The sequence below is a fragment of the Ambystoma mexicanum genome, chromosome 11 (assembly GCF_040938575.1).
Source record: "Ambystoma mexicanum isolate Mex_15411 chromosome 11, UKY_AmexF1_1, whole genome shotgun sequence".
Classification (NCBI taxonomy): Eukaryota; Metazoa; Chordata; class Amphibia; order Caudata; family Ambystomatidae; genus Ambystoma; species Ambystoma mexicanum.
The window spans coordinates 847972804-847996926 of NC_090934.1; the positions used below are offsets into that span (position 1 = coordinate 847972804).

Below are 24123 nucleotides of genomic sequence, written 5' to 3' on the forward strand. Positions count from 1 at the left end.
TTAACCAGAGATCAAGGCAAGGGAAGAACCAAATAGCATAAATTTGCAGAGCACTTTCCAAAGGGGGCTTCAACTTTGTAAAGATTCTGGGTATCGAGGCCTGCCCAAAGGGGAGGATCGTAAACTGGGAATTACCTGCTCTCCCACCCCCTCCCAAGTATCAGAACCCGAGAAATGGACAATGGAATGCTTAAATCAGGACATACATACATGCTTTGTTGAGGTATATTGATGCCAGGAAATTCTCAGGTTGAAAAGGGGGAATTATGGCATGCAGAGTCACCATCTTGAACAGCTGATAAGAGGCATAGTGGTTCGCTCTCTCAGATTCAACAATGGTGTGTACAACAGATTGCTTATAGTGCAAAACTAAGATGCAGAATGCGCCACGTCCCAACTCATTCAGAGGTTCAAAGCCGGACTGCCTCCATGTACCATGGGATGCTGAATATTAGAGGTGAGAATTTAGAGAAGTTGATAGAGTGACAGTTCTATTAGCTGAAAGGCCAAGTGATCTGTCACAAAGGAACACCAATGAGGAATAGTTTCCGTTTGCCTGTTGTTCCCCCCTCTTTCCTATAACAATAAAGAGGTATTCTTCCCCTTTTCCAGGGCAGCGATATCCAACCTCTACAATTCTCTTTCTTGAGATTCTCTTCTGCTTAATTCATAATATTCTCTCTTTATAGTCTCTGTCTTTGGACATATATGTCACTCCGCATTTCTCCCCAGGCGTGTCTCCTGTAGTTTTATTTTCTCTATATATTGGTCTTATTTCTAGGTCTCTCTCATTCCCATTATTCAATTCTCTTGCTTTCCATATTATATTTTTGTTACCTTGACTGGGACAAGTACGAGTAGTCCCATAAAGATCCCTCGGCTGCCTCCCAGATCTCCTGTTTCCCCCGTTAACTGGTATTCTCGCTCAGGGTTTACTCTGTCCTTTGCCTGCACGGCTTCTCTGACTCCTTTAACGTCCCATACTCCGTATTCTCCTTCTGGATGGATGTCTGGCTCTTCAGGTTATCAGGAAGTTATGCAGTTTTAACCACATGTTGATTTCGGCATAGTTTTGGGGACTGGCGGTCCACCACAAGATCTCTGTGGTTACGCCACCACCATCTGTTTGTTGCTCAATCCGCCTTCCAGGCCACTGCACATCCAGCTCTCTGCTTTCAATACGGGAGCAGTTTTGTAACTCAGTCTTTCTTTGTCTCAGTCTCCTAGCCTCTCAGCTACTACGTTGCCATGTGGCTTCCCTGACAGACGTTCGGGTCTCCCCCTCTCCACTTGTTGCAGCGTCTCTCTCTGCTCCATCCGCCTCATCCCAGTTAAATGGACCTTTCCATTTAAAGTGATATGCACTGTTTCTTGTTCTTTTAATTTTCAGGAGATCCTGTAGGGAGTTCCCAACAAGGGGAGTCTCTCCCAGTGAAGTACCACTTGCCTCAACCCCTCGGGATGAGGTTGCGAAGCAGGCTCACCTCAATAGCCGCACAGGGGCAGGGGAAGAGTAAGCTCTCCCCTGGGGAGAAGGGACGAATTGCCATGATTCATCAGATTGCGCAGTCTCTTCCTAGTCTCTCCTTCCTGCTGCCAGATTTAACGTCACCTTATCAAGCATCCTCCCACTTCTACATGTTTTCCCTTGAACAACTTGGTCCTCAGGAACCGCTCTGTCCTTTTTTCACTCTCCCTCTTCCTACCCCCACCTGCGAGGCCAAGAACCTTGGGGGTCATCTTTCATTCCACTCTTTCCTTCTCTGCCTACATCTCTGATGTCTATAAAAAGTCAAACTTCCTACTGCACCACCTGAGAGGTACTCTGCCTTTCCTCTCCTACCCCTAGAAACTCACGGTCTCCCAAACACTGGTTCTCTCTAGGTTTGACTATTGTAACAGCCTCTTTCTAAATCTTCCTGCCACTACTCTTCGCCCTTAACAACTCATCCAGAACAGGACTGCGAGACTTGTCCTTGGCCTCAAGCCCTGGGATCGTATCTCTCCAGCCCTGAAATCGCTCTACTGGCTCACAGTGGACGCAAGGATTAAATTCAAAACCCTCTGCATTGTCCACAAGGCTTTCTGGGGCCTGGGTCCAAAATACCTTCAACTATCCCTCCGTAAATACCTCCCCTCCCAAGCTATTCGCTCCTCTACCTTCCTCAGGGTCTGTTGTTTTTCAAAGAAACAAGCTGGGGTAGATCTCGGTCTTCGGCTGGGGCTCTGTACAGCCTCCCTGATACTCTGAAACTTGAGGAGACCCATCTCAGGTTCCAGAAACATCTCAAGACCTTCCTCTTTGCTTCTGCCTTCACCCCTCCTCTCCACTGCTGATCTTTTTTTCTCCCCGAGCACTGTGCACTTGGCCTACCCTCTGTCATCCCGGCTCAGGTACCTGCTCACCCTGCCACCCACCCGCACTGCCTCCGGGCAATCCCTGCACTGGGGTCTGTATCTGTAACCATACAGCCCCCCCTTTTTTCCACTGCACTTATCAGACATACCTTGCCGGCTGCACTGCCACTGCTTTGTTGCCTTTATTATTTATCTGTTTTTCTTTGCTCTGTACTTTCCACTTCTCCCCCTTCCATGCACTTTTCCCCTTTCCTTCTCCCATGCACTTGCACGTTCTCAATGTCACTGGGCCTACTAAGATTGTTGTTTTTTGTTGTCCCTTGTTCCCCTCCCTTGCCATGCTCTGAAACACTTGTGTACAAGTGTGATATCAATAAAATATATCATACTCTTCCAACAATACCTTTTGGTTCCATGGTCCTGAATTCTCTTTCTTTCCTTTTCCTGATTCTTCTCGAGACAACTCTCTCCTTCTCTATAGTTTCTCTATGTCTAGACCTTTCCAGTTATCCTTTTCCCTTCAGTCACCTACTTCAACCTCACTCTGTCTTCCTGTCTTCCTGTGCCGACTTCCCAATACTCACTCTCTGTTGTAATTTTAAGTCTCCAACCAACTGTCTGTCTTGCTCTCTTCTGCCATGGTACTACCATGGTACTCATTGCTCACTTATTAAGTTGGTACCCCCTTCTCGCTCTGCTCTCAAATCTTTCAATCTCACTATTCACTCCCGAGTTACCTCCTTTTTCTATTCTACTTCCCAAATGGTACCCCTTGCTTCCCTTTCCAAGCAGGCACCCTTCTTATTCAGTAGTGGTAACAAGCACACTCAGTACTTTTGCACGCTTCTTCCAACTCACCAGGTTTGCCAAACTGACAAGTCTCTCCACACGGGTTCTCCCAGGATCAATCTTCTTCCTTCAAGCTCTTCCTAGGACTAAAAGGCCTCCATGCTTGGGGTCGCTCTGGGTCTCCTGCCTGTCTGCTTGTAGCTCTCCCAGGGACTGAAAATCATACGAAACTGGCTGGGTTTTAAGGGTAGCTGCTCCTCCCCTTGGGTGAGCGTCATAGTGCACGCGTGGTAAGGGTCGTGCTATTCCCCGATTGCTCTGTGTTTAGGGTCAGATGGTCGCCCAAGGGGTTGGCCTAAATTAATAAAAATCCCCTCCAATTTGTCCATGACATTTTGAATTTCAGAATGGCATATACTGTGTGGTCTTTTCATCCCTCTCCCGAGGCTGCCTGCTCTGCAAGCCAAGCACGTATTTGAATTGTATATAAAACCTCCCATTATCTTGGCCAAAGAACAGATACTTTATTTCTTGTAGCTGGTTTTTTGGGATGCAGAAATTGTCACAGTTTATCGGCCAGAATAATTTCTGGAGTGAAGTACAATGCAGGAAACTTCACTTTGCACGGGAGAAGCACATTTGTTTCTTTTCCCCCAGACAAAAGGGTTACATTGTATTAGCAAGCGTTTGTTGTGGATAAAGGATTATTCACTGCTGCAAACTGCTTACCTGAACTAACTGCCTGTCACCAGCACTGCGAGTGGTGTTCTCTTGCTGTGTTCAATCCTGCTTCCTGGAGGAGGCGGGACTCTATTGCAGCACGTGACTGATCACGTGATTCTGATCGTGTTTTCATTGAGGAACGAGACGCCTGAGTGGCGTTAAGCCCTGTGGAGTCAAGTCCACTGGCTGTTGTGCGGCTGTTTGGCGGGAGACTGCGGAGGTGTTCCCTCTTTGATCCCGGCTGTGAGGCAAAGACGGTGGTATTATTTAGTCCGCTTCCCTGCAGCGCTGGGGCATGTGGGGTGGGTTATCTCAAACCTGTGGAATTACCTTTCATGTGTTATTCCTTGTGAGCTCTACAATATTCAAACACTTTTGACTTTTTAATTAATTACTTGTTTTGTTAAAATTTGGAAATGCTTAAATTACTGCTATGATTAATTTGATGAATGTTACATGATCAATAGCAGAAACGACCATATTTATAATTCATCAAATACATCATTGCCAATATACTTTTGCCAATCATGACAGACAAAAGAGGAAAAATCTATAATTTACGCACTGACATGCCTTGTCCCTCACGATTACGTGCGTTATGTGACTCATTATATACAGATAGTCCTCTCCTAACTCCGAAGTCAGCTCGCCCTATTACAAAGGGCCTTCAATCGGATAAACGAGGTGGGAAGAAGCGTACCCGCTCTAATGCACCAGCTGGTGATATTCGAGACTTTGGGTTTAGAGCATTGCATGTTAGTCGTTTGATGGCGAAAATGCCTGAAAGTGTTTCAAACGTAGAGGCTCAACCACTATCTGCTAATCAGGATTGTTTGACCACCAAACAACCATTAATGAGCTCTCCAACAACAATAGATCTAAATGCCAGTAATAAAGGTTGCGAACAACTATGTAATATTTCTTTGTCAGACACCATGATCTTACAAAATGCTCATACAGGTAATGTTGCGAACTCATTAAATAAGTCCAGAAGCGTCATCAATGTAGTTGATGATGCTATCATCGATCTTCATTCATCAAACTCATGCTTCGCGGCTAAATAAGATCGTCATGATCTTTCTAAATCTCCTGCCTTATTTCAGAATGAAAGCATGTCTGAAACTGAAACTTCTATTTCATTCATTCCTCCAACTCCAAGAAGATCAGATCGAGTCAACTCTGCTATAACCAGGGGGTCGCTCTTGAAAAAATCCCCAATAATAACGTTAGAGGTGATGAACATTGCTATAACATCTCTTGCGAAACTATTCGAAGTTCTTGATTCAAAAGTAAATAATATTGCTGAAAACCTTAAAAACGGTGCTATTTGGCAAAAATCGATTGCTGATTCTTTGGCCCAGAGGCAGGTGTTTGATGAAAAAGCTGCTTTGTTGGCAGTCAATCAGATACCAGAGTTTGTATCCACATTAAAACTGGTTACTGATCAGCTTGGCTCTCAATGTAGTCGGTGTTCATTCAATAAAGTCACATTACCTTTAAAAGCTGCTGTTCCATTCGTTGAGGGCATCATTCGTGAGACTCCAGTGGAGTTGCCGGTTGTAGTGTCTTTGCTGCCTCCGCTACCTACGGATGAATTACCTATGGTTCCTTCGCTAAGGCACTTCCTATAGCGGAAAGCGTACAGATACATAAAGCGTATATGATTTTTGCCAACAATTCTAAGGAACAAAAATCTGAACTGACTTTAAATGGAAAAAAAACAAAATAAAAAATCTAAAAAAGCCTCATCTATTGGACAAACCAAACAGTTTATTAAATCACTTTCTAAACCAGTGAGTGGTTCAAGATTGGCATCTAATGCTATAACTAAAAAATATAATAATTTGGTACAAGAAAAGAAAAGAATCATCAATGATAGGGCGAGTGACTTACAGGCAGACCTAAATCACTCTCCACTGGATGAATTGGTACAGGCGGTGGAAGAAAGCGAAAATGAGTGTACAGACGCACCTGCTGAGGTGTAGTAAATACCAACAGCCAAGCTTGCCACTAAAAATAACTCTGGTCACTCCGATCCCCTACCTACTCATGTAGAACTTAGGAAGGTCGTGGATGGCTACATGCGTCAATTTCAACCAAATCCGGTTATGTTACATCCGCTGACGAAATCCACTCCTGTCATCCCCAAAACTCTAATGAAGGGTTCAGAAATGACTGATAAGCCAAATATCTTGCCCCTTCGAAATGAAGAGACTCTCACAGGTACAAAGAATCTCTCTAGCGAGCCAACTGTACCGGTAGTACAGGTAAATCCGCAAACTGATATTCTATCTTCGATTAGGGATTGTTTAATAGCCTTAACCTTAGAACAAAAAACACTCAAGTCTGCCATAAAAATATCCACTTGTGGCACCAATCATGACTTTCCATCAATTGCAGATCAGAGGTAGAATGTCAGATATGTTTCATTTCAACTCCCAGAAGCGATTGAGAAATCAAATTCTATTCAGGAAGTACCACGCGTAAAGAAAGTGATCTCAATGACTCCGAGCAGTGGGACCAAAAAGCCCCCTCAACTACATTCAATATTTCTAAGCTGTCGAGGAGGATCATTTCCAACATACATCATGAATAGAAGGAGTATCATGGAAATATTCTCTGATATTCCAATGTTGGAGAGTCTTGCCTCAGGAGACATTGATTGGGTCGAATTTCCCGATGAAAACGACTCAACTGTTTTATGTCTCTGGATTAGATCTCGTGTCATTTTCAACATCATATGGTCTGCGAGATCGGCGCTTTTTGAACTTGGATTCAAACTAATTTCTACCAATGGTGAAAATCCCCTAAATGAGGGCATACAATACTCAGAGAATGGAAGCTGTGGAATTAATTCCTGCAACTCTCCCAAAAGAAAGCATAACATCTGTAACAAAATCTACTAGCTGTTGTTGCTGTAAAAATGCATAACTAGTATTTGATGAGTCATGTCCCCTCACACATAAAATCTGATTTCTGAGCTGGAACACCAGAGGATATAAGCACTTATTGAACAACCCAAATTGCGTAATAACAAATTTTGATGTAGTGCTCCTACAAGAGACGTGGTGAATGGTTTCACCATCTTGGGACAATCATCATATTTATCTGGTCCCTGCGATTAAAGGCCAGAAAGGTAGACCAATGTCAGGTCTAGCAATAATTTCTGACACTACCACCATAACTAATATAGCTGACTGTCCGTCTCCGAATTCCTTTATGCAATGGTCTATAATTTTGGTTCGGAATAGACAAATTGCAATCATTAATCTCTACTGGAATCCCGTGTCTATTCTAACCTCCATTTTTTTGAAGGATCTCAATACAATTATGGAAAATATTGTTGCCTCTTCTAACATTGCGCATATTATTTTGGCTGGAGATTTGAAGATCCATCTCCTTTTGTCAACTAAAAAGGGAATTCGGAACGGGTCTCTCAGTGGTTCTCCTTTGTGGAAACTTGGGATCTGCTAATGCTGAATGGTGCTCTTAAAACTGACATTCCACCTTCCCATACTTGGTCGAGTGGACAACATAAAGCAGTCATTGATTATGTTTATGTAGATAGAGTGCTATTCAATCAGATTTCCAAGTTTGTTATTTTGCCTTCCTTGGATAGTGATCATTTGATGCCGACGCTTGAATTCACGATGCATGATCAGGGCAAACTTACAGGTACGTCAACAACAGCTAAAAAATTTGAATGTCAACTTTCAGCTGAATAGATTACACTGGACAAATCCTGATTTAGAAGCGCTGGGCGAAGATTTAATTAAAGACCATCGGCGCCTCTTACACGAAGCACTTAATCCATTAGAATACCATGACAAAATGCATCTATTTGCCTCTCTTAGTACATCTGGTCGCAAAGCATCTAATAACACCCGTCCCACTCATGCATTCGATCAGTTAATTAGACATAGAAAGTCTATATTCCGGAAACAGAAAAGACAATCTTTGCTTCTTTTGCCAAAATGTCGTGATGCGGCTGGCTTTACGTAAAATAAAGACTGATTAAGAGCGCATAAAACAAGTATGTATCAAAAAGATGGTGAGCAGTGGTTTCATGTGGCCCAGACAAAAAAACACCTCTCAGATCTGGAAGCTAATTAATTCAGGCACAACGTGCTCACAATTATCATCCCAAATTAACAGTGTACCTGAGAAATGTTGGGTTGAGTATTTTACGAATATCTATGATCTCCCACAAAATAATTGTGATCAAGAGTTATTGAGGTCGGTTGATTCCCCGTTTTCTTTAAAATTTGATCGGGATGACATACTATTCTACATTAACAGAGCAAGTTGATCTAGAGCCCCGGGTCCGGATAGCCTGTCAAATTATACATTAAAACAAAATCCGAATCTGTGGGCCAATATTCTACACACCATATTTCTCTCTATTCAGGTAAAGCAAAGCATTCCTCCATCTTGGTGCAAAGCCGTGAAAGTCCCCATTTATAAGAAAGGGGACCGCATGAACCCAGCGAGCTATCGCCCAATAGCGCTTCTTGACGCACCTGGGAAAATCTTCTCCAGAATCATTCTGCGAGATCTTAACATTTGGTCCGTTAACGAAAACCGACGTGACCCTTTTCAGAAGGGCTTTGTAGCACGTTTAGGTACTGCTAATAATATAACTATACTTAATGCTATTAAAGCAGCCTATGTAATAAAACAGCAATCTCTTTACTTAGCCTTTGTCGATTTCCGTGTTGCATTTGACTCTGTCGACCGACAATTACTACTTAATAAATTGTCGAGCATTGGTTGCCCAACATCTCTCATTTCGCTAATAAAGTTACTACATTCTAACACCACAATGAAAGTAAAACTGAACCTGAATGGGTTGTTATCTGAAGTCATACATACCAAACGCAGCCTTAAACAAGGCTGCATTCTTGCATCTACCCTATTTAATTTGTTCATTTTTGACTTAGGCATAGAATTTCTGAAGGTAATCAATGATGCACCTAAACTTGGCAAGCAAACCATCGCATGGCTTCTCTATGCGGATGACCTGGTCTTAATTTCGCAAACATCCAGTGGACTTCAGTTGTTACTTAATCAGCTGGAATCCTTTGTTGTCAAGAATAATCTGACTTTTAATCTGGAAAAAACTCAAATTATGGAATTGAGAAATAATAACTTGAAGCATTGGAAACAAAATGATTGGGTCTGCAAAAACAAAAATGAACAATAGTTAATGAATACAAATATCTTGGTGTCATGTTTAGTAACTATCACGAACAAGCCACAACAAAGCAGTATAAATAGGAAGCTTTCATCCTTAATCTCGCAGGCCAAAATACTTCTAGCCAAGTTTGGTAAGTTCTCTTGTTCCCATGTTTTTACATTCTACCTACAAAAGGTAATCCCCATTATTACTTATGGAGCTGAACCTTGGACTCCTCAAAAACGAGAGTACTGGGATAAAATAGAAGCCCAATTCTGGAAAAAAAACACTTAATCTTCCCAATTCAACTCCAAATGCCCTTCTGCGTTTCGAATTGGGCACCCTCTCGATACACATTCAAGCAGCCTGGAAAAGATGCAGTGTCCTTCGAAAATGTCTTTTAGGCCTAACGGCAAATAATGTGTTAACAACATTGGCAAATTATTTATTGCGCTCTCAACATTTGTTCCCAACAAATTGGAGAAACACTGTTCTTGACAACCTGAGTGAAGCAAATATATCATTAGATTTGCTATTGAATAATCCAAACAGGGCAAAACTGAAGCTGCATCAATTTGATTGGCAATGCACTCAACAAAAATGTCTAGAACTGAAAGCACTGTTTGGTCATAAGAAATTCCGCCAGGCGGCTGACTATCTATTGAAATGTCCATCACCCACATAGAGAAATCAAATCACAAGATTCTGCTTGAATTTATGGTCAACAAATCAAATATTATTGAGAAGAGGTTTAATCAAAGCAGAAGCCGCACAATGCCGATTCTGTAAATTTGCTGGAATGGAAGAGACTCTCAAACACATACTGATTGTATGCGTTGCTCTAAAAAAACAAGAGAAACAATCCTCCACATATTAACTTGATCATATTACATATCTCGTTCTGCTAATGAATTATGGTATGAATTGTTTGCCACACCTAAATTCTCAATAAGAATAGCTACTATGCAGTTTCTAAAATCAATTCTGCATACAGATGAATCTACAATCAGACCTTTATGCTGCATCATCGTAATAATGAGATTAGTGTTATATAATACTTAGTCTCTTGGTGTGGTTCTCGAAGTGTGAGTTAGTTAATTACCATCTGTATGAATGTAATTATTGATGAACGTAACTCGTAGAATGAATTATGTAAATAATGTCATTTGCATTTATGCAGTTCTGTCTCTTCCTCTTGAGAAATTTTGAAAATATTGTAATGATGTGTATACTAATAATGATTGAGAATGGAAATGATGTATTTTAATGAATCAATGAATTTGTTTTGAAAGGTTAATTTATTTTAACCAACCAAAATAATTTAAAAAAAAAAGAATTTAGCGTTGCACACCTTTTTATTTTCATCTGTAGCATCGCCAAAGGGAACAAAGTAACAAGCACATTACCTATATTTCTACTTCAGCTCATTCCGGTAAAGCAAACAGGTTTGTTTTCCTCAGCAACAAGACTAGGTCTGACTAGGAGCGTCCCACTATCGAGCCTGAACAGGGGATTTCCCAAAATCTTTCCTACCTCATTGGGCTTTGGTGTTCCCGAAAATGACCTCCCAGACCCATAATGTGCTAGGCAACAGCCCGTAAAAGGGCTACACTGTCACAAGCTCCACTTCCGTAGTTATTGCTCAAGGAGTAGGAGGGTGAGGCACAAGAGAAGGAGGAGTATGAAAGACACAGAAGAGACCACATCCTGTTTCCATTTGGCTGTCCTTTTCAGCAGATTTCCTTAGTACTGATACTTGCCACATGTCTGTCATGGAGAGTGGCAGTGTTTCCAGCATTTTGAAGTTGCCTCGATGACAGAGTCAAGAAGCCGACACCATTATCCTATCTATATGCCTTGCAGCGCCCTGATTCACAGAGCACCTCCTCCAACTACCCGCTTCTCCAGATCTCATTTCAATCAACTCCTAGGTATTTGCATATGAATGAAGGGATAGGCATTAGGGGTTTGGGAAAGCAGAGCAAATGCTCATGTCCTTGTTAACTCCACCTCCCCCTTGACCATGATCTACCCCAGAATATGTTGAGCCTCAGCACGCAACATGGAGCAGCTGTGTCCACTGTGTAGGAATCGCTACTCTGCCTAGGCAACATGGAAGGTCAGCAGACTGATTAGCAGGGTGCTATGTGATACAAGATCCACCTGGCCTGCCGCGAAGGCAACTCAATCTTTTAAGTGGGGCCTGCCGCGAAGGCAACTCAATCTTTTAAGTGGGGACTCCCGGGCATCATCTGCATATATCCTAAGGATATATTACACGGTTACATATGCATTAAGATCTTATACTAGTTTTCTGATGTAAGTTGAGAAATACTGCAGTGAAGATGAATATTTATTCTGTGCGTGAAAGTCTTATAGGTCACATGGTGGTCATAAGGGTAAAGAGGTTACCAGAGGCATAGAGACTGAGATCAAGCTTCTAAAAAGGTTGGAAACAGTGGTAGGTAGAGTGTCTTTTGCCTGACATAAGTAATGACTGATGAGGACGATGGACAGGGGGTAATGCCTAAATAGCTGCCTTGAAGCTCAACACTGGGTCAGGAACACCTCTCCGGCATAGAAGTGGTTAAGAAACCTATGATCTCAAATGTGTGCCCATGAAAGGCTTTGGACAATGCTTAAAGCACAGATCTACCTTGTGGTTGGACTTCCTCAGTGTTTGGAAGCAGCACAGACAAACTTAGACCAATTAAGGAAGGTAGTGAAAGAAGGCTTTATTAGAACACCGTCCGAAGCAGAACTATTGAGCCACCAAGAGACAGCAGTTGCAGTGGCAGTGCTGGAACCACAAACGGGTGTATGGTCACCCCAGGCTGGCCCTTTGGTGGGGGTGTAAATGGGGTCTAAGCGGAAAGTCCAGGAGTTTCCGAAGCAGGCAACGAAATAAACTAGGTGGTAGGCTACTTCTCTCATTAAAAATAGGAAAAAAGGATCTCATACCTGAGGTGGTCAGGACCATAGGTAAACGACACTTACCTCATTAAGTATCTAGGCAAATCCTAATACTAGGTGGTGTCAGACGTTCGGGATCCCTTGGCACCAAACAAACCAAGATGCTGCACAGGCAGACATCCAGAAATGGTTCTGGAAAAACTGAAAAAAGACACTTCAGGTCAATGCCTGGTATCATAGCTCTGAACCAAAGTTTTGGAATTCAACAAGGTTTGAAGAACCTCTACCCACAAGATGGGTAAAGAAACAAGAGAAAAAGTAAATTCACAAGTATTTTTTTCTTATATGTTCCTTATAGGTTCCTGTGTGCAGGAGATATAGCCCTCCACAAATCGAGAATGGGCAGCAACTTCAAATAATGCATCACTGAGTGCACATATCAATCCGTTACTGCCAGGCTATGGACATTAAGACACTGTGCATAAGAGTAAGAGGCGAAGAAGGATCACAAACAGAAATGTCAGGACTGTAATTTGAACCCCCTTGGCATGTAGGAGATAATCGTGCCAAAGAAGAGGATAAAAAAAGAACACTGAGCCAAAGCCGCTGCATCAAGTCCCATAGAAGAGAAGATTTACTCTTGAGTTGAAGTGGAGTGGAGAGACTGGAAGAACATGGGCCTGGAGAATGTTCCCATACATAAGGAAAATAGATGACAGGTGCTGTGGGTTAGGACACATTTTCTTACACCGCTGGAATGGAATGAATACTCTGCAGACCAACCGGTCTTCTCACATCTTGAGAAATATCAGATTGCATTAGATGCTTTCTGGGTCCCCAGAAAAAACATCAATGTCATGCCGACTCCCCCCACACCACCTCCATTCAATCCTCAGAACCCAATAGAGCGAAATCCATCAATAGCATGAATATCACCTGCTATTTTTGAAGCAGCAGTTCCAGTCATGGGCTGTCTCAGAGAGGGCCTTGTCACAGTGAAGTAAGACTTGCTTCAAATACATGTAGAATTTTTGTTGAAGACAAAACCTCAGTGCTAAACGACAACGTGGAAGCGGAAGACATTAACCTAAAAAGAGTTGCCATTTTGCCATTTCTTACTGTTGATCAGATTTTGGAGTTTTACTGCATATTTGAAAGGGCTCTCAAGCTTTAGAAGTTGGAACGCACCCTTCAGGTTAACACATGAGCTACAAACGCATACTGCCAGAACATAGAGATAGAGAAGCACAAGCTATGTAGAAATCTGATAGTATATCTATGGAATCAAGTCCTCAATCTGGTGAAGGGGCTTAGATTGGCCAGCGAGGCAAATATATGAACATACATGCACTCATTGCCCCCTCATGCAAATTCCTTGGAGGAGGGGAGGAATTTCAAAAACATCAGTTGAGCTCATGTAAGGCCGAGCTACAAGAAACTGATAAAGTCCAGGCAGTGTGAGTTTAGCAGCCAAACATTTAGAGGAATATGCAATCATAAAAGTCAAAACAGAAGAACAAGTTACTTACCAACTGTAACGTTCTTTCGACTGGATGTTCCGCCCACGTATTCCTCATCTTTGATAAACGTTTTGCCAGCTTTGCTTGCTTCGGAAAAATGTTCTTCTTAGTAGAGGGTGCTCTGCACGATGTTGTGGCATCGATGTCCCTTGATGGCTGCCATAGCATGTCGATGTCACCAGTAGTATAAGTAGCTCGTGCCGCGCCCGTTTGCTTCCGTTCTGTTTTTTCATGTTATTATTCGAGGAACTATTCAGCGTACCCGAGACTGCAAGCTCTCAGAAAAACGCAAAGTGTAATTCACGTAAATTTTACGGTGGGGTAGGCTGGGAGGGGCAATGAGGAATAAGTGAGAGGAACATCCAGTCGAAAGAATGTTACAGTTGGTAAGTAACTTGTTCTTTGAATGGATTGTGTCCTCCCAAGTATTCCTCATCTTTCATAGTCTCGCAAAGCAGTGGCAATTTGATTTGGAGGAGGGAGTACTATTTACTTTTATCATGAATGGAATGGACTGCCTTAGCAAAAAGGCCCGCTCGAGATCAGGAGTCGTCTAAGCAGTAGTGCTTAACAAAGGTATGAATTGACGCCCAAGTTACGGCTGAGCAAATGTCAATCACCAGGACACTCTTTGAAGAGTCGTGGAAGTAGCCATACCCCTCGTGGAATGGGCTTGAAGCCCTTCTGGCGGGTCTTTCCCAGACAGTCTGTAACATTCTCCAATAGCCAGTGTAATCCACCAGGAAATAGTTTGTTTAGTCACTGCTAGTCCTAATATAGGACCGGTATATCCCACAAACAGTTGATCATCATGGCGAAATTTCGCCATTCTTGTGATGTAAAAACTAGTCTAGGCAATCTCTCCTCTTCTTTGCCCAAATGAGGAGGAGGATAGAATGTTGGAAGTGTTACTTTTTGTAACAAATGAAAATCAGAAACTACTTTCTGTAATAAAGGTGGTTTAACTTTCAGGACTACTTTATCCTTATAAAAGGTAGTATATGAAGGTTTGTATAAAGAGCCTGCAACTCACTAACCCTGCGGGCAGATGTTAGTGCTACAAGAAGAGCAGTTTTCAGTGTTAATAGCCTCAACGGGCAGGAATGTAAAGGCTCAAAGGGTATAGATCCTTGTGGAAGACGTATTGGAGGGCAGGTGGACATGTCCAGAATGTCCAGGTACCACGTCCTCCTGGCCCAATCCGGAGCAATTAGGATCATGGTTTTCCTTAACTTCTCAACTTCTCGATTATGTGAGTAATCACGTAAACTGGAGGAAACGCGAGTGGAAATTCACAGTTCACCACAAACGCGTATCTTAGAGCTCCTCTCGTAGGAAATTGCCTTGAGCAGTACTGTTCGCACTTCCGATTTACCTCGGTCACAAACAGATCCACTTGAGGGGTTCCCCAAAGGGTGAAGATCTCTTGAAGGACTTCCTGAGCTAGTTCCCACTCGTGGGAGACTGTGCTCTGCCTGCTCAGAGCGTCTGCCGCTGTGTTCTTCTCTCCGGCTAGGTGAACTGCCGATAGAGATTCCTTCTTGAATTGCCCAAAACCAGAGCTGCATTGGCTCTCTGCACAGTGGTAGTGACCCTACGCCTCCTCTCGTGTTGAGGTAGAACATGGCCACTGTGTTGTCCGTCATTATCAGGACATTCTTTTCCCGTACAGAAGGCAGAAAGGCCTTCAGCGCTAATCTAATTGCCCTCAGCTCCCAAAGGTTGATGTGTATTTTGGACTCTAATGGAGACCAACGACAGCTGATTACCAGTCCGTTGGTGTGGGCTCCGCAACCAGCGAGTGAGGCGTCCGTCACTACAATTATCTCCAGCCATAGTTGCCAAAAAGATTGACCCTTGAGAACATTGTCTTTGCAAGTCCACCACATCAGGTCTTGAGCAACTCTGCTCGGAACTTGCAGAAGATCCGACATGTTCCCCGAGAATTGGGATCCTGAGGGCCCATTGAAGGGATCTCATTCTTAATCTGGCCCCTGGCACCAGAAAAATGCAGGATGCCATGAGGCCGAGCAACCTAAAAAAAAATTTAAAAAACGAAGGCCGGAAGACAGTGGGCATTCTGGAATTTTGTTACCATCTGCTGGATGTGTTGAGCTCTCACTTCGGGGGGCGAGGCTTTCCCAGAGGAAGTGTCCAAGACTGCTCTGATGAATTGGGAGTCTATGTAATGGTATCATATGGGACTTCTTGTAATTGATGGAGAAGCCCAGCCTGTGTAGGGAGTGGCAGCTGATGCTGAGATGTTCCAGAGCCTGTTCGGGAGAACATGCCCTGATCAACCAGTCGTTCAGGTAGGGGTAGAAGTGAATCCCCCTCTCCTGAGGCTTGCTGCCACTACCGCCATTAGTTTGGTGAAAACCCTTGTGGGTGGAGGTCAGCCCGAATGGCAGGACTCGAAATTGATAATGAGAACCACCAACCGCGAACCTCAGGTATTTTCTGTGCTTTTGGCGGATTGGCACATGTAAGTAAGCACCCTGAAGGTCCAATGATACCAACAAATCTTGGAGTTGGAGAGCCTGAAGGATCTGAGAAAGGGTGGCCATCTTGAACTTGTCCTTGTTCAAGTTTCTTAAGTCTAAGATGGGTCTCAGTCCTCCGTCCTTCTTGGGAATGAGAAAATAGGGGGGGGGGAGGAGTACCAACCCTTGTTCCTCTCCGCTACAGGTACATTTTGTATTGCACCTTTCTCTAGCCGGGTTTAGATTTCCTGCGCAAGGAGCGGATCTGGAATTTTGACAGAGCTGGTTCCCGGTGGATGATCCCGAGGCCTTTGTAGAAAGGGAAGGCAGTAACCTTGAAATAGTGTTTCCATTGCCCAAGCATCTGAAGTAATGCCCCGCCATTCAATCAGTTGCTGAGAGATTCTGCCTCCCACTGGGGTCTTGTGGGTCAAGGCCTCAAGAGTGGCTTAGAGGCAGCAGCAGCTGAGGGTGAAGATGCCGCTGCCGAGGCTGCTTTTGCACCCTTACCTCGTCCACCACGAGGAAATCTATTTTGCCCCCTTTGCACGGCCTGTCCTCTTCCTCTACCAACTGAAAAATAGTATCAAAAAGGAGACCTCTTCAGGAAGATGAGCCCGAATAAGGTTGGTTAGGTTGCTGAATAGAGGTGCTAAGGGACTTAGCTGTCGCTTTGGAGGTCTGCAGCTTCTCTAGACTCTGATCTGCTTTGCTGCCAACCAACCTCGAGCCGAAGGGCATGTTGAGTAGTCTGGCCTGCACGTCCAGTGCAAACCCCTACTTTCTCAACCACGTAAATCTGCGTAGCACAGTGCTTGTAGCCATGGATCTGCTAATGCTGTCAGCAGTATCCAGTCCTGATTGGAGACATTCTCCCATCGCCTCCTTGCCATCCTTAACTATATTCAGTAAGCCATCCCTTTCATCGCCTTCTGGAATATGTTCAGCCGCCATACTAACACAGTCCCACAGGGTATGTGAAAACCTGGCCAGGGAACAAAATTACATTAGTGGAGTTTAGGGCCATACTGCCCGAGGTAAATACCTTGCGTGCCAATGCGTCCACTTTTTTATCATCTTTATCTGGGGTGATAGAGGGGTAGGCAGACTGCCTGGTGGAAGTAGCAGCCTGGACTGCCAGACTCCCAGGCATAGGGTGTTTGCTGAGATAGTCCGGGTCACTAGATGATGGTCTATATTGACTAGGGAAACTCCTGTTGACAGCAGGACCAGACTCTGGGGCTTCCCAGTTAGCCATCACCCTCCTTTGAAGAGCCTTATGAAAAGGCAAAACAGGGTCTTTTTGGGGACCTTGGTCCAGGATGTCCATCATGTCATCCTGTTCAAAATTTGGTGAAGCCCTACTCCAGCCCATGCACTCAGTGACCCTGTTCATCAGATTTCTATAACCTGAATCAGCATGGTCTGATGAGTCAGGTTTTCCAAACACCAACTCTGTGGATGTATCGAGACCGATGGCAGAGTGTAGGGAGTCACAGAGGTCTTTCAACTTAGACTCAGGATCAATTAGCTCTTCAGGTACTTCTCTAGTGCCAAACCTCACTCCTAATAGAGAAACATCCACATCTGAAGTGCTACACTCCTCATAAATGGAGGACATTGACTTAAAGTCCTTCAGTACAGGTTTGAATATTTTTTATTGTACCGTGAAATGCTTTGATGGAATCGAAGACACTGTCGACTGCGTCAAAGGCGTCTTTGGGAAATCTCTATTTCGGAGTCGATGCAAATTGTGTCGATGGCATCAACAAAATCAAAGACTTCAACGTTTTTTGTTTCTTCGCTGGTATCGGAAGTGGTGTCGAGTCACACGATGATGCCTTAGACACCTTTTTGTCGGGTCGAGCGTATCAAGCTTCCGGTTTACTACTCTTCTTGCTCAAAGTAGTTTCTGAGTTTTTGACCTTCCTGCGTCATCCAACGAAGCGACTGGGGTCTGCCTCTCGCGAGACTCTTGAAGGGGGGGGGTTCAGGCCGCGTTCTCAAAGCTTCGCATCATTTCTTGCCTAAAGGCATTACCCTCAGGAGAGGTACCCGATGACGAAGAAGGAGACCTGTGGCATCTCTTCTTGGCCTTCTTGGAAGAAGACCATGAGGATTGTCTGGATCGACTCCTCGTTCGGGACCTTGGAATGTTTATGTTGAGTAGAGTCCTTGGACTCCCCAGACTTTTTATATTTCTTTGAAGAAACCTTCAAAGCTTCCCTCCCCACCGCTAATTTACCTTTGCGTTCACAGAGAGCTTTCTCAATCATAGACTGACAGGACCCACAGTCTTCGGTTTGTTGATTGGTACCCAAACACCAAAGGCAGTTACGATGAGGATCAGTTATCGACAATTTCGCCCAGCAGTGGTGACATTTCTTAAAACCAGACTTTGGTGTCGAAGAAGACATTTTTTCAGAAGAAAAACCAAAGCGCACCATTGTCACGAAACGAAGCTATCGGATAAACAGAACTGAAGCCAACTGGCGTGGCACAAGCTACTTATACTACTGGTGACATCAACACACTACGGCGGCCCTCAAGGGACATCGACACCACAACATCGTGCACAGCGCCATTTACAAAGAAAAAATTACCGAAGCAGCGAAGCTGGCAAAACGTATATCAAAGATGAGGAATATGTGGGAGGACAATCCATTTGAAATGATGATTTGAATAGGGAATGTGAAGATCTGATCATTAACTTATCTATTCTCCCAAAAGCCAACATTTTCCAACAACATGCTTTAGTGTGAAACACACCCAAAAGGAAAATAGGTCTCTTCTTAGCTGAAGGGAGGATAAAGATGGTCAACAAAGATGGACTGGATATTCTTCCTGGTCCATCCACTGGTGGTTAAACTTGAAATGGGGCGAGTGCTTCTTCTCAACCACTAGACAAATGTTTTTTTTTCTCTGCAAGGAGTATTGAGGTAACTTTCAAACATGCTCCTGAAGTGTTGTGAAAAAAGCTTTTAATTTCGCTAGTTGCTGTCTTCAGTCTGCATTACGTGTAGGAGTGATACCTAAAGAAAAAAGGAATTGCATAGCATGCTGGGAGACCCGTGGGTGCCAGGCACACAGGCATTAGAGGCCCATGGAGTGCAGGGCACCTTAAAAAAGCCAGGCTAGTTTTGCATCATTTGAACCAAAATGTTGGCTACATTAGCCAAAGACCAAGAGTGAGGGCATTCAAAGCTGCAACAAGGAAAACGCAAGACGAATGTATGCATATTTGAAACCTCTCAAGAGCAAACAAAAAACACCAACTTAATGAAACTGCCAAGCAGCAGGCACAATCAGTTCCTTTCACTGTAGAAAGACCTGTGCAATGAAAGACGCAGGGGGCCTGGACATAGGCAGGCAGAGCCGCCCCCCAACCCCCCCAGTCCCCCAAACACATGACACCTTACCTTTTGCTCTGCTATGTCTGTCCTCTGAATCCATGTACCATGGTACAGATAACTAACAATCTCAGGAGCCCGGTGGACAGGAGGTAGGAGTACAAATAAACTTACATTTTGAATAAACAAGTGGGCCTCCACCATGATTTTTACCTGCCCTGGAGTAGAATAGCACAGGAAACTCCCCCAATCTCAGACTGTGTACTTTAATGCAGTGTGAACAAAGAAAACTCCAGATTGCACACTGGCAGAAACCGGAAAGGGTCTTCGGGGAATTAACTATTACACCCCGTTTTTCAGAGGGTTGAAATGTACATTACAAATAGCACGGCAGGGCCACTATGGCAAAACATGACTCACCAGGGGCGTTGTTAGGGGGGGGGGGCTAAGGGGGCTATAGCCCCTGATCTTTTGGTTGTAGCCCCGCATAGAATCTCAGGAGCTACAGCCAAAAGACTAGCTAGCCCCCAGTCCCAACAGTTCCGACATCACCGTAGCCCCAGGTCTTTTCCAGACCTAGCAACTCCCCTGTGACTCACGGTGGCTTATTACTCCTGCACAATGCCTTATCTTACATGAACATCTCACCTTCCATTCCCATAACACTGCTACCTGTATTGTAATGTAAGGATACTTTTGTTTTGATAACATCTCTTAACAAGATGTTGCGTCTTTCTCCCATGTCAACAGTATCGCTGCCTCTTTCCATGATGTTGCCGCCCTATGCTGCAACATCAGAACCCTTTTGGTGACGTCACCGGCAGCCCTCCAGATAAGCAGCATAACTCTATGTCCTATTTTTAAAAATTAGGACAATATCCTGATCCAACAAAAAAATAAGTTAAATGTTAGGGTGGCGCATGCCCTTTGTTGCCATCTGTGTTGATGTGCTCAGAAAAGAAGCATCTGCAGCACACACACACACACACAAAGAGAGGGGCTCCACTATTGTGTTATCTGCTCTGAAAAGTCTATATGATTACATAAAAAAACACATCTTTTCACTTGTAGTAAATACTGGGCGCAAACTATGTGTTACAACAAAAAACCTTTTTCTGAAATTAAAATACATTTTGTTACTTCCTATCGAACAGGTTGCTAGTCTCAGCGGCTTTTTTTACACCGTGAAAAAGCCTTTTACCCCCATCCTTCAAATGTAGCACGTAAAATTCAACCACCTCAATGTTATCTGGCGTACAGGTTGCAGACAATTTTTGTTAAGCTCCTGTCCATTTCTGTGCGGTTGTGCAATGATTATCAAACATTAAAAGGATTTTTAATTACTGGCCATGAAAGAAACCCACAAACACACACACTGGATCGTGATTTCAAATTTGTGCATTTCATAAATTAGAGACATTTTGTTTTTGGAAAGTGGCAGTACATGGAACCGCGAGGCCACAGTGAAAATATCAAGACAACACATCAAAACACTTTATAAATACATATTATACAACTGCTAAAAGCAAGTGTGAAACGGAGCCTTCCGAGTTAGTGCGCGCGTGAGTGTGAGTGAGTGTGACCGAGAAGTTCCAAGGTGACGTAATGGGGTTCGGAGTGAAGGTTGTTCAACTAGAAGCAGCGGATCAGAACTTTAAATAATATCACTTGTAAGGGCAATTTGATAACAGGAATCCTTATCGTTCAGTCACACTGTGCTAAAACATTCTGTGACCATGCGGTCTCTGCTGAAAGACAAAAAACAGTCACTGCTAGATAATATCACCAAAGGTCCTGTCTGAGAAACATAAGGAGGAGGGGTTAAGTATGGGGGCTCAATGCAAATCCTTTAAGAGGAGTTCCATCTGCAAGAAAGGGACAAATCACCAGAGTAGTGCACCGGAGGTTCTCACTGCAGGAAATCAGGGGTGCAGGAAATGGGGCTAATCACAACAGCCTTCACTGGGCAATCTGACTGCATACTAAGTGGGACAAGTCACCACAACCGTCACATGTACATTCCATTGCAGGAGGGTCAAGAGACAGTCTGCCACAAGACCAAGTAGGAGATACGACTGCAGAAGAGGAGAACCAGCAATCAAAGTGTCCAATGGGTATGCCCCTGCAGGCAGGGTAGACAAACTAATACAGTGCTCCACCACTGGGAGATTTCACTGCTGGAAAAGGGCGATGAGACACCTAAACTATTATAGAATTCTACCTGAAAGAAGGCATACCAGGAAAGGGTGAAGGCAGCTCTTACAGCAACCATAACTAGGAGCGATCACTAAAGAAAAGAGGAGGAGACTAGGACCATACAGCAACGTAGGAAAAAGCACTGCAGGAAAGGTGGGAGATAATAACCAAAATACATCCCTGAGTGACAACATATAAGCAGCAAAGGAAGCCACATAGCCCAACAAGATCTGGAGCATTTCCATTTGAACAGTACCACCTTGGATGTTTATAGAGGGGGAGTGTGATGGAGTCAAATGAAATCATTCTTATTGTACTACTTGGAATGTCTTTGGGAGTGAAGGTCTGGGGAGGGGGACAAAGGACAAATGGAAGGAAAACTAGGTTCTGTTCCTTCTGAAGCAATTCGCAGAAATACACTCAGCACATCTCAATACAGAGGGACTGTGTAAGTTGGAAAATTTAGAAGGGGGAAGCCATCGGTAATTGACGTTATTTGGCTTTTTTTTTTAAGAATGGTATACACCAACATAATAACAGGGACACCTAATCTATTCTCTAGAAAATGAGAGCTAACTACACTGGTCAACACTGTGAGACATTCCAGATCATTTCCATTTCCTGTGCTGCCCTAGGCCAAATCACAATGTTGTACCACAACAGGGGGAAAGCCACAGCCTCCACCAGTAAGAAACGTCCTCGGGAAGTGCCACAGTTCTATTTACATAACGGAAACTACAATTCCCAGAACAAAATGGAGAGGATGCAGCGCCCCTCTAAGTGCTATCATCCAAGTGCAATTACTCAACCCACTCTTGGATCCAAAACTACCCTGTGCTACTTCAACAACAAGTCCAAAAATACAGTTTACGCCCATGAAAAAAAACAGCTAGTCGTGCAATGGTGACCAACCATTCTTTGAAACCGCCCTCTAAATTTTACTTAGCACAGGCTTTGCGGTTGTTCAAGTCTCTGGCTCAGGTTGGCACACCCACAATATTTCTTCCTTCTGTGATTCAACCGTGTGATGTCACTTCCTTTTTGTGAATCAACCGTGTATCAAATCGGTAAAATGAAACCGTGGCAATTTAAACATACAGTTCACTTGTTTTGTCTTACATTGGTGATAATTGCTTAAATACGCTAATGGTTTTTAAAATAAACAATCTTTCATTAACATGAAATTGTGCTCTTAAAAAAAGGAAAAACAACAACTTAGGGAATCGCGGCACAGACACACTCAGAGTGCAGGATTCCCACAGTGCCCAGTGCTACCTCCACCCAGTGCTGTGATACGCGGAAAGCCCCATGAGAACCGTCCTTCCTCTCTGACATGTCCCCAGACCTCATCCTTCCCAGGTATGATTGGCCCCAGGAGGTACATTTTGGAGTGGTAGTGGTGGTCTTTGCTTCTGGCCTTACCAAAAGGCTAGCAGGTCATTGTCAAAGCTTTTTGTAGGCAGGAATAAAGGTTAGCGAAAAAGGAGGGGCCAGACCCTCGAGACTAAAAACTTTTAAAATTGTGTTTTGGTCAGGAATCCATCAGTTTCAGTCCTATTAGGAAAGCCAGACACATCTGGTAGTGCCACCTGTTCATACAGACACAAGGCCGCAGGCTTTAAGTGTCCCCTGAGTTCAGAGTGGCCTCCGTGGCGAGCAGCCTCCTGAGGACAAGTGGATGAGTTTGAGAATCCAGAGTGGTCCAAGGGGAGACTTCGCAGCAGAGAGGAAGATAGGACATACGGCTGGGGTCCATCGACAAGTTCTCCAGCATACCAACCGCCCTGAGCCAGCACCCCCAAGTGCTCTCACAAAAGAGCCCACAGGTTCCCTGGTGATCCTCCAGGCGGGCGCCATAGGAGCTACTTGGAAAGTTTGCTGATAACTCTAATAAGAGCACCATTCTCGTCCTTCAGCCGCTGGTTATCAGCCTTGAGGTCAGCCAAAGCCTGGGGAGAAAAAGGGATTGAAGGTTATAAAGGGGGCTGTGGGGTTACTGACCATAAGGACAAAGGTTAAGAGTTTCAATCTTCAGCAATGCCACCTTCTCTCCCATGCCACCATCATGGCCATCAATGGATACATAAGCAACACTGAATAAGAAAGACTTCCTTACAAGCATTTTTTTCTACCTTTAACACGAGACACACCCACAGAACACACAAGAAGGAAAACAACACCTTTTGTCCTTATTACGATTGAGCCAACTAAATCGGGACAGAGCAACATTCATCCATATATTTTCACCACTAAACACATTTCTATCCAAATCAGAGCTCAACTAGCAAGGCACAACTGTACACCAAAAACCATGCACTTTATAATTTGCCTGGCAAAGGAACACTACAGGAAACCACACACAGTCCTCGTTGGGATACCCACTACACACCCAAACATCCATCATTAGTACTGCACAAATTGGAAAAAATGAATACGGTTGTCTGCCCGCTAACGTTTTGTTTGTGGGTGGACTGCCCGAAGTGAAACTGCTCGGCCCCCGTTTTGACTGTTCATTGAAAACGGGTGCCCAAGCAATTTTTGTCCCTGTCGCCAATCCTAAGGATGCAGGGGAAACCTCTGCCCCCCCAGGCTGAAAATACCAAACATGGGGAGCG

The 24123-nt window shown here is 44.0% G+C and overlaps 1 protein-coding gene across 3 annotated transcripts in view; it reads right to left on the bottom strand.

The window, feature by feature from the left end:
- Positions 1–20692: 20692 nt before the first annotated feature.
- LOC138503813 (protein phosphatase 1 regulatory subunit 12A-like) overlaps positions 20693–24123 on the bottom strand; it is a 977826-nt gene continuing 974395 nt past the window's right edge. For all 3 annotated transcript variants that reach the window (XM_069623833.1, XM_069623832.1, XM_069623831.1), the window contains exon 25: positions 20693–23457. In XM_069623833.1, the coding sequence (XP_069479934.1) occupies positions 23371–23457 (87 nt within the window). In that variant the 3' untranslated portion in view covers positions 20693–23370. The remainder of the gene's footprint in view (positions 23458–24123) is intronic.